This window comes from Arvicola amphibius, chromosome 3 (genome assembly GCF_903992535.2).
Source record: "Arvicola amphibius chromosome 3, mArvAmp1.2, whole genome shotgun sequence".
Taxonomy (NCBI): domain Eukaryota; kingdom Metazoa; phylum Chordata; class Mammalia; order Rodentia; family Cricetidae; genus Arvicola; species Arvicola amphibius.
This window is the reverse complement of record NC_052049.1, coordinates 90,982,803-90,999,098: the sequence shown is the minus strand read 5'-3', so window position 1 is coordinate 90,999,098 and position 16,296 is coordinate 90,982,803. Positions and strand designations below refer to the sequence as shown.

General features: G+C 44.7%; 1 protein-coding gene across 4 annotated transcripts in view; it reads right to left on the bottom strand.

The window, feature by feature from the left end:
• Bbs9 (Bardet-Biedl syndrome 9) overlaps positions 1-16,296 on the bottom strand; it is a 424,274-nt gene that overhangs the window by 388,848 nt on the left and 19,130 nt on the right. For all 4 annotated transcript variants that reach the window (XM_038322510.2, XM_038322513.2, XM_038322511.2 and 1 more), the window contains exons 3-4: positions 14,776-14,926; positions 6,986-7,050 (exon numbers count right to left, since the gene is read on the bottom strand). In XM_038322510.2, the coding sequence (XP_038178438.1) occupies positions 6,986-7,050; positions 14,776-14,926 (216 nt within the window). The remainder of the gene's footprint in view (positions 1-6,985; positions 7,051-14,775; positions 14,927-16,296) is intronic.

Sequence of the window (16,296 nt, the reverse complement as noted above, 5' to 3'; positions counted from 1 at the left end):
CCCAGGTCCTTATGCAGACTCGGCAAGGGTCCTCCCACTGAGTCACATTGCCAGCTCTTATCTTCTAATGTAATGGAGGAATCTTCCAAACTTCCATCAACGAGTAAACTACAAGCCACAGAGTCGAGATCGGGCAGTGTGAGGACTAAAAGCTGTGTTGGAAACTTGGAATTGGAAAGCAACTTTTCCATAAAGAAACAGCTCTTGAAATGCAAATGGTAAAGATGATGTTAAGGTAGTTTGAAGCAAAAGAAATAGCCAATCTAGTCATTCAGACTGTCTAAGTCTTGCTGTGGTCAGATAGAGCCATAAGCCCAGTACTCTGAGTGTCACAAACCATGGCAGCGGAGCTGCTGAAGGAGAGCCTTCTCTCAAAGAAAAGGACATCCTAGGTGCTCAGTTACAAATGAGCAGCTGCTGCTTTGGGAGTCTGCTGTTTAGGGAGTTGGTTTCCATACTCAGAAAAAAAAATGCCAACAAACCCTGAAACTGCATAAAAATATTTTTTTCTACATTTTGAACTAAAAATACCTTAATTATTCAAATAAATGAACTGAAGAAGTCCCCCTCAAAATCACAGCATTGAAACCAAGGCACCAGAGTCACCCTAGTTCCTGGCTATCTACCATTTTAGGAACTTTCAACGAACCCGGTCCTCCCCAGGAAAGGCCCACGAGTACCACGCTGCTGCCAGCAAGACACAAGCTCAAGACTTGAAGTTTTCTATAGAAGCTCTGAGTCCTCGTTAGGGTTTTTATTGCCGTAATAAGACACCAGGACCACGAACAACCTGGGGAGTGAAGGGTGTGTTTCAACTCACAGCTCCAGTGCTGAGGAACCTGCGGGCAGGAACTGAGCAGTTGTGGAGGAATACTGATTACTGGCTTCCTCCTCATTGATTGTTCAACCAGCTTTATTAAAGGACCCAGGACCAGCAACCCATGAGTGGCACGACCCAGAGTGATCTAGGCCCTCCCACATCAATCACCAATCAAGAAAATAGATGTCAGGCTGGTCCAAGGCCAATCTATTGAGGTCATTTTCTCAACTGAGATTACCTATTTCGAAAAATGACTCCAGTTGTGTTAAGCTAACATAAAACCAGCCCGCACAACTGACCCTTGTCAACTCAACACACAGACACATCAGTATTCAACTAGAACCTTTTCTTTCTCAATTGCCCCAAGATAACTTAATAATATTAATACCAAAATATAAAACATAAATAACTTTAAAAGTTCCATAAAAAGCTCAGTCTCTTTAAAATATCCAAAGACTCTCAAAATTCAAGCTTCTCTAAAATAAATCCCAAAGTCTTTCTAAACATCCAATGTTTCTTTAAAATTTCCAAATTTTTCTAAAATATCCAAGGTCTCAATCATGGGCTCCCATAAAAATCAAAATAAGTTATATACTTTCTCACTCCAAGAAGGAAGAACCAAAGTACAGTCATATTCAAATCAAAACCAAAGTCCAGCATTGTCAACTTCTAGGACTCACGATCTACGTGGCTCCAAAGGGCTCATGGCACACAAAGCTTATAGGCTCAGGGCAGCTTCCATTCCATGGCTCCTGCTTTCCTTGGTGGTTGTCCCGTGGTACCAGCATCTCCAAAATGCTGGAGTCTCTGCAACTGGGCAGCACCTTCCCCAATAACCTTCCCAGGGAGCTTTTCAGACACTGACTCCGCCGTATAGTGCCAAGTCTTAACTTCTCTCCAGGACCCTTTCACTTGAGCTCCAGAACTGAACCCTGAATGGTCTCAGGCCTACAGGAAATGAAGAGTCTACATCACCAGTGGCATGATGTCTACTGGCTATTCCCACGTGTACATCCACTGCACACATTAAGGAACTTCTTTCTCACCAGGCATGGTGACGCACACCTTTCATGCCAGCACTCGGGAGGCAGAGGCAGGCGGATCTCTGTGAGTTGGAGGTCAGCCTGGTCTACCAAGTGAGGTTCAGGACAACCAGGGCCCAAAGGCAGGCACAGACTTAAGAATTCACATGAGGAAACAAGACTAGGAGTCCATTATTAAGCAAATTAGGCCTAAACTTGCTTCAAAAGCCAGCAATTCCACTTTTTGCCCTTCACCATCAATCAGTCCAGTCTCAAGCAGAAGCTGGATACATCCTTGGTTCTATCAAAGACCGTGCTGGCCAGAGACCAGAAATACCAAAAATGTTAAAGGTAATGGTCCATGTTCTTTCTGATGTCTTGTTTTTTTTATCTTTTTCTCCTCTTACATAGCAAACTAAATGAGCACAGCTAAGCTACCTAGAAACTATTTGTGAGGACATCCGAAGCTCTAGTTCAAAACACCCGGATGGAGGACATGACCCCCTCGCAGCTGGGAGAACTGGGCCACCCTGCTCATCCTTCCAAGCCAGTAAAGCCTATAAACCCTGAAGTGCCCGGTGTGCAGGACACCACCTGCTTCCCTTCTCCTACAGCACAGCTTCCTTCTAAAACTCACACCCACTATCTGAAATTCACTCTTCAATTCTTATAGCCAAGGGACCCCGAATCCACAGTGGCTCTGGTGCCTGTTGACTGACCAGGATCCTAGACCCAGACACACACAGTTCCTGCTCAGCTGAGGTGAGAAAGCCTCTATCACTCAAGGACACTACTGTGCCTACTGTTCCCACTTTCTTCTCCCAGATACTGAAATGACGTTAGAACTTACATTCAGTCAGAACTCCAATACTCTGATGGATTTCTAAATCAAAGGGAACACCATTCAAAACACATACAGCTGGCAGTGGTGGGCACGCCTTTAATCTCAGCACTAGGGAGGCAGATGCAAGAGAATCTCTGAGTTCAAGGCAAACTTAGTTTACATAGTGAGTTTCAAGGCAGCCAGGGCTTCTAGTGATACCCTGTCTCAATAAATAGATAAATAAATATTTTTAAAATAAAAGTAAATTGTAAAGAAACAGTGCAACTTTAGAAAATAAAGACAACTTATTTTCCTGAGATAACGCTTTTGGAATAAAGATAGCATGTAAGAATCTAATTTTTTGCACGTTTTTTATTTTAGAAAAGTGTTAATAACATAAATATTAAAATTACTTGCATTCAAAAAACACATAAGATTCCACCCTTAGATATTACAGGCTTAATATACTAATTAAATATTATGAAAGTCTACATAATACATTCTTTATCTTAAAATATCTCTAAAAATTGTCCAAGAATACCAAAGGTAAAACAAAGAATAGCTCTTCTAATAGGTTTTCAATGCAATTTTAGAAAAGCAATCTAGAGATGCTTAAGTAACCTTGAGTCATTACATAATAAATAAATGCTCCCTAATTAGATTATATGAGCCAAAAAAAATAGAGGATGACATGTTTTCCCTTCCAAGGGCAATCATCAAAATTCTATAAATAAATCAGAGACCTATAAATGTTTGTTGTTACATGCATATTTTTTGGAAAAGAATATAATCACTGCAGGCTCCACCATCTGCAGCTGGAAAGGCTCATAGCTCACTGGTTAAGAGTACAGCATTTGCTGCTCCTCCAGAGGACTGGAGTTAGGCTCCCAGAACCCACATCGGGCAGCTCACAACCACATATAAGTCCAGCTCCGGGGATCTGATGTCCTCTGGACACCGAGGGTATCTTCACTCACACATGCACACACTCAAACACAGGTACACATACACAGTTTTCAGATTTATTTTATTTTTAATTAAGTTCAAACAATCTCAGCTCAGAAACTGAAGCCCATCAGAAAAGAATCTAAGCCAGATGTGGTGGCACACATCTATAATCAGAGAGTCCAGGAAGCTTAGGCAGAAAAATGCAAGTTCGAGGCAACCCTGGGCTCCATTACTCAGAAGAGGGAAAGTGGGGGAAGGGAAACAGAAAGACTAGAGGGGCCTTGTGTTGCTCTTTGTTACCCATACATTTAAAGATACAGCACCCAACATAGAGAAGTCTGCCCAGTAAACTTAACTCTGTGGGGCTATCTGTTACACCCAAGAAAATGATTTCAAAGAATGAACTTCACTTCAGATCTGTTTCAGAAGCATAGTCTAACGAAACCGTACCAAGGTCCTGTGTTCAACTCCAAACAGAATAAATTAAAAATAAAAGGAGATGGGGAAAGGGGAAGAACGTGGGGAGAGGACATCAGAGCCAGCTCCCTTTCATTCCCGCACCCATCACTGTACTCAAGCTAGAAGAGTCTGTGCCTTCCCTCCCCACCCCCCGACTGTGAGAGCCAGTGAAAGGTCTGCCTGGAACCTCAAGAAATGTCGCCAAAAGAACAAAAACATTAATTCCCCAGGCTTACGAATTTCAGTCAAGCCACAAAAAGTACAAACTGTCGGCCTGTGAATACTACAAAAACTACAGAAACAAGAGGCAGGGAGTAAGGTGAGCATAGGAAAATGTCGTTTAGACAATTCCTGGTGTCCAGGGAATATAAAACTTTTTAATAAAGTTTTTAAAAGAGCAACACTATCAGTCCCTTAGCAAATCGCTCTTCTTCCACAACTGTAACCAAGCAAGTTTCTTCACTGAGCTTTTGAATAAAGACAGCCATCCCTAATCCGCACTCTACCCCAGCGCTATTTTATAAGCGGCTGTCCTGCCAGCCATAAATGGGCCAAGGAAGCCCCAGAGCCTAATCTAACTTACAGTTTCTAAAACAGCTTCTCCTGCTTTTAGAGCCCCCACAGGGCCCAGGATGGGGGAAACTAACTAACTAGGGGCAAGTTCTCTTCTGTGGCCTATGAAAACTAGATAATAAAGATCTCGTCAGTTAATACACTCATCGAAACCAAACAAAATCAAGCCAGGGACAATGTCACATCTGTGGCCCCAGCGCTGGGAAAGAGGGAACCGAAGGCCCACTCACCTTCTGGGCCGACTGGCACACAGCATGAGTTACAAGCCAGCCTGAGCACAACTAGTCAGCGCGGAGAGAATAAGTGACTATGGAATGTTCAGCCCTAAACGGGACACTTGTATCGTATCCCTCCCTATAACCCGGGGCTCAGGGAACATCACCAGTGAGGGGCAGATACACTGTGAGAGCCAAAAGCTGGGTGGAGGATGCTACAAAATACAGTCTTCTGGACCATGTCATTGTATACACAAACTTACAGCAGCTGAGGATGCAGCACAGACCTGACAAGACCAAGTCAACCAACACTCAAACACAGAAAGAGGGCTCATGAGGTCTGGCTGGAGGCTGAGGAGCTACGGGCAGTTGATGTCCACTGGGAGTCAGTTCTGTTCAGAGATGTGGATATGATCTAAATACTGTAACTATGTGGGAAATTACCAAAGAATAATTTTTTTAATTTTCTTATCTATTAATTTTTATTTTATATTAGGGGTGTTTGCCTGCATGCATGCCTGTGACCACATGGAAGCCAGAAGACAGCCATCAGACCCCCTGAGACTAGAATTACAGTTACAAGCCGTGATGTGGGTGCTGGGAATTAAGCCCGGGTCCTCTAGAAGAGAAGTTGTGTTCTTAGCCCCTAAGCCATCTCTGCAGCCCCAAGAATGAATTATTTTAGATCCTGTCTCCAAAAGAGAAAAAAGCAAAAACAGAGAACTAAATCCATAAAACAGATTAACCTACATCAACCTTTTTATTTCTGTGTTCTGGAATACACTAGAAACAGCAACCTCTTCTTTAGAGTGGAAGCCTCTCGATGTCACTCTCAAGGCCTCAGCGTCAGCGTGGTGGCTGCAGGTGAGCACCACCGTGGCCACCTAGCAGCGGTGGCGTGCACTCTGTCAGCCCTCTGCAGAGGAGGGTGGTGTGGTCAGGAGGAAAGCTGGAGCCCTGCCACAGGACAGCCCACGGCTGTGCTCATATCACCTAGACACAGAAACCGGAGGATGAGTCAGCCAAGGCTACCCCGCACTACACAGTGAGTCTGGACTAACCTGTACTACTAATGAGTCCCTTTCTCAAAATCAATCAATTAATCAATATAGATGAGCAACTACTTCAATGGCATCCACCAATGTCTAGTTGTTTTCTACCACATACACACCTCTTGTTATGAAGGTTGCCTTTAAAGGGCAACCGATTTTTGCCCCTAAAAGATCCTTGTCTTCAGGTCCCCATTGCTCTCAGAGGACACCATGACTACAGTAACTCTTATAAAGGAAAACATCTAACTAAATGGCTTACAGTTCAAAGATTCAGTTCATTATCATCATGGTGGAACACGGCAACATGCAGGCACACATGGTACTAGAGAAGGAGCTGAGAGTCCTACATCTTGATCCACAGGCAACAGGAAGTGGTCTGAGACACTGGGAGTGGCTTGAGCATATAAGAGACCTCAAAGTCCGCCTCCACAGTGACACACTCCCTCCAGCAAGACCATACCTACTCTAATAAAGCCACATCTCCTAGCAGTGCCACTCCCTATGAGCTTACGGGGACCAATTACATTCAAACTACCACGATCCTCAATTTTAATAAGGGCCAAAATGCTGAAATTAAAGCACAACAGAATATGTATTAAACTTGAACCCACAGGACCACATCAGGGAATAGAACCCAATTAACCTCAAATCAAGTGTCCTGAGGTCTGGCAGAATGGAGACAACAAGAAGCCAAAAAACTGGAACTAAAACGAGAAAACGCCTGAGGTTTACCAAGGAAAGGACATTTCAAATACTCTAGCTCAACAGCCAGTGCAGCCACTGCTGAGCACAGCTTCAGCTTCAGGGTCCAGAGGAGCCCAAACCACTGCAGCTGGTCACAGGCTGTTCCGGACACAACTCCTGACAACACGGAGATTGTAAGAAACCTCTATAAAAATAAGAATACCAGGACTCGTGGGTCAAGAAAATGAGCACGAAACAATCGTGAGTGGTGGGGAAGGCTAAGAGGGACGAGACTCCTCACGAATACTCTATTCGCTCCCAAAACCATCTCCACTCTGTTCTCCAGAGTAGTCTGTGACAAACTCCACATGAGAAGGAAATTCTCTTACCTGAAACAGAGTAGACACAGAGCTTTCTAGAATGCAGCACAGCCAAATGGAGCATTTCAGTGCCTCTGCAAAATGGGAAAGTTTCAAAAGCTAGTAAGTATTAGTTTCAGATATAACCTAAAAGTTACAAATTATTTTCAAACAGACCTCATAACTGCAGCTATAAGTTAATAAAACAATTCCTGCTCACAATTCTAACTGAAAATTAATCATATCAGCAGGTTTCTGCCTCTAATTCAAGCTACACAGAGAGCTGAGTCGGGGGAGCCGGAGTTCCAAGCCAGCCAGGTCTACAGAGGGGAACAGAGAAAGAGTAAGAAGAGGAAAAGGCCAGGCATGGTGGACACAGCTTTAATTACAGCACTGACAGCAGAGGCAGGCAGATCTGAGTTCCAGGCCAACCTGGTCTACAGAGCGAGTTCAAGGTCTACAGTAGCAAGAACCTGGCTCAAAAACAGAGTGAAAAGGAAAGGGGATGCTACAGAGAAGGGTACGGGGGGGGGGGATGCTACAGAGAAGGGGACTGGGGGGGGATGCTACAGAGAAGGGTACGGGGGGGGATGCTACAGAGAAGGGTACTGGGGGGGATGCTACAGAGAAGGGTACGGGGGGGGGGGATGCTACAGAGAAGGGTACGGGGGGGATGCTACAGAGAAGGGTACTGGGGGGGATGCTACAGAGAAGGGTACTGGGGGGGGGATGCTACAGAGAAGGGTACGGGGGGGGATGCTACAGAGAAGGGTACTGGGGGGGATGCTACAGAGAAGGGTACTGGGGGGGATGCTACAGAGAAGGGTACGGGGGGGATGCTACAGAGAAGGGTACTGAGAGGAGGGGAAAGAGGCAGATGAGGAAAAGGTATTTCCCGAGCCTGAAACCAAACCTCTAGGCCTAAAAAATCAGGCCTGAGACTGTTTGTGAGTCTGATCCCACTGCAAGGATCTCCTGCTTTCTGACCAACTCACTTAAGGCTTGTGGCAAGCCACTTAATCTCCTGAGCCTATTTCTCCCTCTGGAAAATAGGAGGTTTCCATGCAATTGAATGCAGGTATGTGGAAATGCCTGACAGCGTGAAGAAGCATCGATGCTGTCGGTATTAACGATGGCACAGATCCCAATTCTCATTAGAAGTGTTGAAAACTTTCATCTTTGACTAAATCTCAAATGGAAATAAAATACCACCATCTACAGTGCCCTTCCGGCCATGTCAAGTGGCTCCAGAGGCAGACACAGGGCACAGGGCAGAAAACTTTAATTCACGGGCTTCAGGGGACCAGGCAAATGGACACTAATGAGGAAAGGCCTGGAAGGTCATAATTAACTGAAGCTTACAGCAGGCTGTAGGAGGTGGCTACTATTTGGTTCTGGGCTTCTGGCCAGCTCTCCACAGTTTTTCAAGAAAAGCCAGAAAGCAGGGGTTTTATATGAAACCTTCTGGTTCTTAAATATTAGCAGCTTTTTTAGATTTAAAGCACCACAGGCCAACATGCACACGCAGGCCTCCAGCACGAAATCTGTTCCAGAGTCAATGGAAATTGCAAGGAGTAAAATTAAAGTCTGAAGACTTGATCCAGACTCTAGCGCTTCTCCACGTGACCGCTCCTCAGCCTGGTGCCCTCCTTACACAGGGAGAGCTGCAGGAGCTAACCCACGCACAGCACTGCAGACAGCCCATAAATCAGCATCTGTTGTTCTCCTGCCACACAAGTGTGGCTTACACTATGCAACTACCACAGAATCAACAGTGCTTCCGGAACGTTATGGAGCTGGGCATTCAAAACAATGCACTTCCCATGTTCCAAAGGAGAACAAGGGGACATGGAAAGACAGCACTGTATAGAGTCAGACACAACAGGTCTGCTCTGTGACTTTAAACTCTAAAATTTCTTTATCTATAAATGCCGATCATTATGTCAGGTAAGATTATTGAGACAGGGCCAGAGAAGAGGTTTAGAGCCTATAACTCCAGTTCTAATGCCCTTTTCTGGACTCTATGTTATATATACATACATTCAGGCACACACACATACACATAAAATAAAAATAAATTAGCCTCTAAAAAAGATAACAAAAGTGGAGAACAGAATCACTTGTTGTCACCCTCCTTCCTTCCTAAGAAGGGGTCACAAAAGTGAGAGGTGAACATGGGTCCACGATATAGATCAGTGTTGATCAGAGCCCATGCCACAGGTCGGGCAAACATTGAGCCATCTCCATAACTGCTGGAGAAAGCAGCAGTAAGTAGAGAGAAGAAAGCCATGCTGTTTGAGCTAAGCTGGCACAGAGCAGAGCATCAGGAAGCAACTGCACTGAGGGCAGGAATTCTAGGATGAAAAGGGCTGTCTCCTTTAAGGGATAATTATTCCTCCCATCTCTCCAGCATAGCTTAAGGTGGACCCACCTTCTGATGAGTGGTCCCTCAGTCAGGTGACTGAAGGCCCAACTAGAGACAACTACATGTCTAAAGCCAGAAGTTGATTCTGCTGTTTACTGTAACATACTGTACTCTGGGGAGGACACCCTAAGGTCACGGAGGAGAGGGGATAAAATTGTAATGGACATAAGCCATTTCTACCATAAAAACCTAGAGATCTGGCTTCAAAGCTATTCACCTGAAGGGATTGACGTCAGAACTGGAGTCTCAGTTCTACCTGTGAATTCAGCCTTCCAGGCAGGTGTGCTCATTTGGGAGCTAAAAAACAAAGCTCCATTCTGACATTCCTCGCCAGAGAACCCAGGAGATTTTCAACATACAGCTAAAGACACAAACTGCCTGTCTCATTTCTATCTCTTGTCCTCATCGTTTCTCCTATGAAGACAGAATTCCCGGGTTGTACACATGAACTTGCACCAGCTGCGGTTACCTGCACAAGGTTAAACCACTCAAAACTCCACCATGAATGGGGGAGGGGTTCACAAGGCCCCACCCATGGCTGAGGAGCTGTGTGTAGCTGATGACTGCTGGAGGATACTTTGAGGTGTGGCCGCCGGTAAGCTGCTCTTGCTATAGAAGATAAACCCATACCCAGACACGTACCAGCAGCTCTAACTAGCCTCAGTGTTAATAGGGTTTCAAAAGAAAAAGAAAGGAAGGAAGGAAGGAAGGAAGGAAGGAAGGAAGGAAGGAAGGAAGGAAGAGAGGAAGAACATGAAGCTGGAAATATTCAGAGGGAGTTAAAGGGTGGCAGGAAGATGAACATGATCTAAATGCATTGTATACATGAATGAAATTGTTTTAAGTCAAGCAGTGATGGTGCACTCCTTTAATCCCAGTACTCGGGAGACAGAAGCAGGCAGATCTCTGTGAGTTCGAGGCCAGCCTGGTCTACAGAGTGAGTTCCAGGGCAGGCTCCAAAGCTACAGAGAAACCCTATCTTGAAAAAACAACAAAAAATAAAATTTAAACTATAATATTATAGAATATTATTTTAAGGTGTGTTACATTTTTCATGCTCTGGAACATTTGTTTAATGATGTAAAGATGTGCTGCTTTTGTTTGTGCTGCATTTGTTTAAGTCTCTGAAGCTGTGATTCTTTGCCTGTCTAAAACACTTGATGGTCTAATAAAGAGCTGAACGGCCAATAGTGAGGCAGGAGAAAGGATAGGCAGGGCTGGCAGGAAGAGAGAATAAATAGGAGGAGCAAGAGAAGGGGAGGAGGACAACAGGGGCCAGCCCCCCAGTCAGCCACAGAGTGGAAGTAAGAGTTACAGAAGTGAGAAAAAGATAAAAGCCCAGAGGCAAAAGCTAGATGGGATAACTTAAAATAAGAAAGGCTGGCTAAGAAGAAGCCAAGCTAAGGTTGGGCATTTATAAGAAATAATAAGCCTCCATGCTTGTGGTTTATTTGGGAGCTGGATGACAGCCCCCCCAAAAAAAAAAAAGTCAAAAGAGTAAAAAGAAAAAAACAACAAAATTTTGAGTTCCAGCATGGAGCTAGAGTGAAAGAGACCCCACCATCACTCTAGAGTTATGGCGCACACCTATAAACCCAGCACTGGGAAGCTGGGCCAAAGCAGCTCCGGTCATCTTGATTTCATTTTTATGATAAATAAAAATAATACGGAATGGTAAAAATGTATCAAAATTCCATTGAGTGCCCACCTTTGTAAATATAGCGTGTCTGTGATATACTGGGTTCACAATGACCCTTAGCCACCACCTGCATGACAATATCTCCCTGATTCAATCTATAAAAGGCTTGTTTCTGTTGTTGTTGGGTTTTCTTTTTTTTTCCTTTTTGGGGATAGGGTGAGTTAAGCAGGGGACCATATAGTCCAGACAGGCCTCAAACTCACTATGTAGCTGGCTGAGAATGACCTTGAACTTCTGATTCTCTTGCCTCCACCTCCCAAGTGCCTGGTTTTTTGGCATAGGTAATCACACCCTGCCGGCCATAAAAATCTTACTTCACACTGGCCTAATGTATTCATGATACATGTCTTCAACAAAATGAAGCAAACCACTAGAAGGCAGTTCATACTTGTGATGGCTAGTTTTATGTCAGCTTGACACAGCTAGAGGCATTGGGGAGGAGGGAGCCTAAATTGAGAAAATGCCTCCGAAAGATCTGGCTGTAGACAGGCCTGCAGAGTGGTGGGGGAGGGCAGCCCATTGTGGGCGCTTGCAGGGAGCCGATTTGCTGGCCGCCATTACAAGATGGCACCTAGCCCCTGCACCACCGAGTAAACAACTCCATATTAGGCAAGGCTGTAGACGGAACCTCTCGCATGCGCAGTAGTGCGCAGTAATCTTGGCCAATCCCATGGCGGGGGCATCGAAAGACGAGCGAGTAGCCAATCCAGGCACAATCCGTGTCCGCTCTCCCTATATAAGCGGCTGCCGTTTAGTGCTCTGGGCCCTTCGCTTCCTGCTCTCCCTTCAACCAAGAGGCTCCAATAAAGCGTGATTTGAGAAGAATCCTCAACTCAGTGGTCGTTCTTCCCTGCTGGCCAGGGGGGTTCGCCATAGGCGGTGCCACCCCTGGGCTGGAGATCCTGGGTTCTGTAAAAGAGCAGCCTGAGCAAGCCATGAGTGAAAGTCAGTAAGCAGCAGCCCACCATGGCCTCTGCGTCAGCTCCTGCTCCGGGTCCAGGTCCCTGCCTTCTGTGAGTTCCCGTCCTGACTTCCTCGGATGATGAACAGTGGTGTGGAAGTGTGCACCTAAAACCCTTTCCCAGCCGGGCGGCGGTGGCACACGCCTTTAATCCCAGCACTCGGGAGGCAGAGGCAGGCAGATCTCTGTGAGTTCGAGGCCAGCCTGCTCTACAAGAGCTAGTTCCAGGACAGGCTCCAAAGCTACAGAGAAACACTGTTTCAAAAAATAAAAAAATAAAATAAAATAAAGCCTTTCCTACCCAACTTGCTTTTGGTCACTGTTTTATCACAGCAAGAGAGACCCTGTCTAGGACATTACTTTAGAGGACTGTTTGGTTTTCAAGCAGAGGTCAGAATTCTGAATAATAGTAGCAATAATAATGAGCAAATGGAGTGAACCACGATCCTGACAGCTTAGTGGACTAATGAGATTTAGGAAGAACAGGAGATCACAAAGAAGAGACAAGCCCACTCTACCTGTATGATAACTTCCACAATACTTTTATCTGTTTCGTTTTCAGACAAGGTCTCCTGTAGCCCAGACTAGCCTAGAACTCCTGTCTTCCTACTCTGCCTCCTAAGTAGCGGGATCACAGGCATAACCAGACTGGCTTTTAAATGTGTATAGGTGTTTTGCCTGTATGTATATCTACACACTACATGCATGCAGTCCCCACAGAAGCCAGAAGGGAGCACTAGAATCCCTGAAACCACAGTTGCAGACAGTTGTGAGCTGCCATGTGGGTGCTGGGAATCAAACCTGGATCCTCTGGAAGAGCAGCCAGTGTTCTTAACCACTGAGCCAGCTTTCCAGTCCCTGGATTTATTTAAATTAAAATATAATAGCATTATTTCTTTGCCGCCTCCCAAGCCCTCCTGTGTTCTCCCCTATGGACTTCTCAAATAGTCTGACTTTTTTTCTTTGGTATTATGGTGAGGGTGGGAATATGCACAAACTGAATTAACCACATAGGGGGCTAGCATGAGGTGCTTGATTCTCCTCTGAGCAGTCATTACCTTCCTATAGTTCTCTGACTAGAGGTAGGACTCCGAGATTTTCTCCATTCCACGTTAGCATGTCTATCGATATTGTCATTGTTCAGTGTTGGGCCACAGAGGTCACTGGGCTCACAGATATGCACTAGAGGAACCAGGGATGCTAAACACACAGGGTTGTCTCTTCAAGGGAAGAGATGTGTGTAACCTGTTCACAGCCCAGAAGGCTAGGAATGAAGGCGATTAAGCCTGGTGACCTCCATGCTTTCTGTAAGACTGAGGCCACACTTGGCTCCTCCCAAGACCCTTATCTTGAGCATTGTTTCCCAATCAATAAATCCCATTGTCTTACCTAGGGTTTCTATTGTTGTGAAGAAGCCACGTGACCACTGTTGTTTTTCCACAGGCTAAACTACACCTGAATCTAGTGATATTTTAACTACTGTCTGTGACCTGCCCTGACCCGCTCCCCTAGAGACAACACCCTTCTCTCAGGCTGCAGCCTGCTGGGACTGGCTCTGCTGCTGCTGTAAAATGTAGGTTTGAACTAAGTCTCTATCTATCATTCTATTTACCAATAAAGACTCGGGAGTCAGATGTTGGGGTGAAAACCTGTTAGCTCAGAGAGGCTGAGAAGCAATACCTTCTTTTTTGGCCGAAGACCCAGCAAGAGAACATCTCTCCAGTTGTCCCAAACCAAAAAGACCACAAAACTTCAAGTTCCTCCCTACTCCTTCCTGTGTTAACAAGATAAACATTTTGTCAGGAAAAAATATTACCTTTGTGCCACTCAAATGGCATTAATTTGATGGGCAGGTAAAAATATTAAAATGCAGCACAGTTGTCTTAGCTGGGGTTTCTATTGCTGTGAAGACGCACAATGACTACAGCAACTAATATAAAGGAAAAGAAAGAGAGGGAGATATATATAGAGAGAGATGAAGAGAGAGAAGGTGGGAGGAAGGGAGGGAGGGAGGGAGGGAGGGAGGGAGGGAGGGAGGAAGGGAGGGAGGGAAAAGAAAGTACTTTGAAACATTTCTTATATGGACAAAACATACTTCATGAATTGAGCTGACTTCTTTCACTACAGTATCTTTCCACTTTGAATAGGTAATGCATTTTAAATTTCAAAACTATGAAGTAATAGTTATTAGCATCCTTGAGTACTTATTAAACAGTTATTTACCTGAGGTATTCTTTAATAAGTAAATATTTGGCTTTGTCTGTAAGCTCATCCTGTGCTGCATATGTCTAATATCTCAAGTCCAATACTATAGAACTGTCCTCAGTATTGAAGTGAGCTTGCAGGGCAATCATGAGACCCACTAATCAGTTCCCAGCACCCGTACAACAATCCTTTACAGAACTGTAACCAGCTCCAATGGGGCCAGAAACAGGAGGGCTTCCAGGGTTCTGGGCTAGCCTACCCAGGAAACTGCAAGCCCCACTCTCTCAAAGGAAAATGCAGACTGTGCATCTACACACACACACATACATTCACTCACACAGACACACAAATAAATCACTACGTTAGTTCATCTTAAAGATAAATGTTTCTACATAAGAAGTGTTCAGAACATAAAGTTTTGCTTCATGACATGTATGTATAACATACATAATGCACAAAATATTTTTTTAAATCTGTAAAAGTGTCATCATAAGGAAAAGAAACTCCCACACTCAGTGGGCTCTACTCACGAGACAAACTTGCCGACTTCCACCTGCAGCACAGGGTCCCGCAGATGCACTTCTAGGAGCAAGTCCTCAGCCTGAGGCCCGTCTCCGGCTTTTACGGAGTGGGGACTAAAGATTCTCAAGTAGCCCGTGAAGCTGCCCACGATGATTTTATCTGTAGACAGATTTTCATAGACAGAGTGACAGACAGGCATGAGCAAGTACCATTGGGAATCAACTTTCTGAAGATTAAAGAAATCAAAATATTAAAAGATTCTAACCTTGCTTCAAACACAGTCATTCCACCAACAGGTGATGTGATCAAAGGGAACTAACCTGAATAGCACAAACAGCTCTGCATCACTAAAAGGCAAGGATACTAGTAAAATCGAATGTGGTTTCTTTCTTTCTTTTTTTTTCTTTTTCTTTTCTTTTTTTTTTCCAAGACAGGGTTTCTCTGTAGCTTTGGATCCTGTCCTGGAACTAGCTCTTGTAGACCAGGCTGACCTCAAACTCACAGAGATCTACCTGCCTCTCCCTCCCGAGTGCTAGGATTAAAGGCATGTGCCACCACCGCCTGGCTCTAGCGTGTTTTCAAAGCATCAATTGGTATCCATCATAATCCAGTCCAATGAAAGTAAGTCACCATCTTAAAAGACTGATGATGATTACTAATTGGTTTCATCATGGAATGTTAATTCTAAAATTGACTGTGACTGTTGAAAACACTAGAATACCCCCATTAACAGTGAACGGTCTTGGGCATGATACGGTGAAGAAAAGGAAGTGTATAGGAATTTAAATGGTGTCTCCCAAAAAGACATGTTCAAATCCTTGCTCCAGGTACCTATGTATGTGATCTAGTTTGAAAACAGTCTTTGCAAATATAACCAAGCTAAAAACAAGGATACACCTGTCCTTTAAGGAAAAGGCATAGGTGAATCCAAATGCCAAATATTGATGCAAAGCAGCCAGGTGAGCCAGCACAGGAATGTAATCCTAGCACTTAGGAAGCTGCCTTTGTTACCTTTCTACTGCCTGTGACACAGGCAATTTATTAATGAAAATGTTGGTTTGGGGTTTACGAGTGCAGAGCCATGACAGGGTCCACAGCAGCAGGCATGGCAGCATGCAGGCATGGCACTGGAGTAACAGCTAAAAGCTTCTTACATCCTCTCCCAAAAGTAGGAGGCAAAGAGAGTGAACTTTCTTTGTGAACTGGGAATGGCATGGGCTTTTGGAACCTCAAAGCCTACTCCAGTGACACACCTCCTCCAACAGGGCCACTTCCTAATCATCACCAAACAGTTCTACCAACGGGGACCAAGCCTCTGGGGCCACTCTCAGTCAAAGCACGACAGAATCAGAGGGAAGACAGAGAATACGCTGGGGGCTGGGGTATGTCCATCTGACAATGCTGGCAGAAACTGGAATGGAATGACACACCTACAAACCAAAGAGTATTTTTAATTACTGGAACTTAGAAGAAACAAATAAGGTTTCTGGAGGCTTCAGAAAAACTGGAAGAAAGAGCTAAGGAGATGG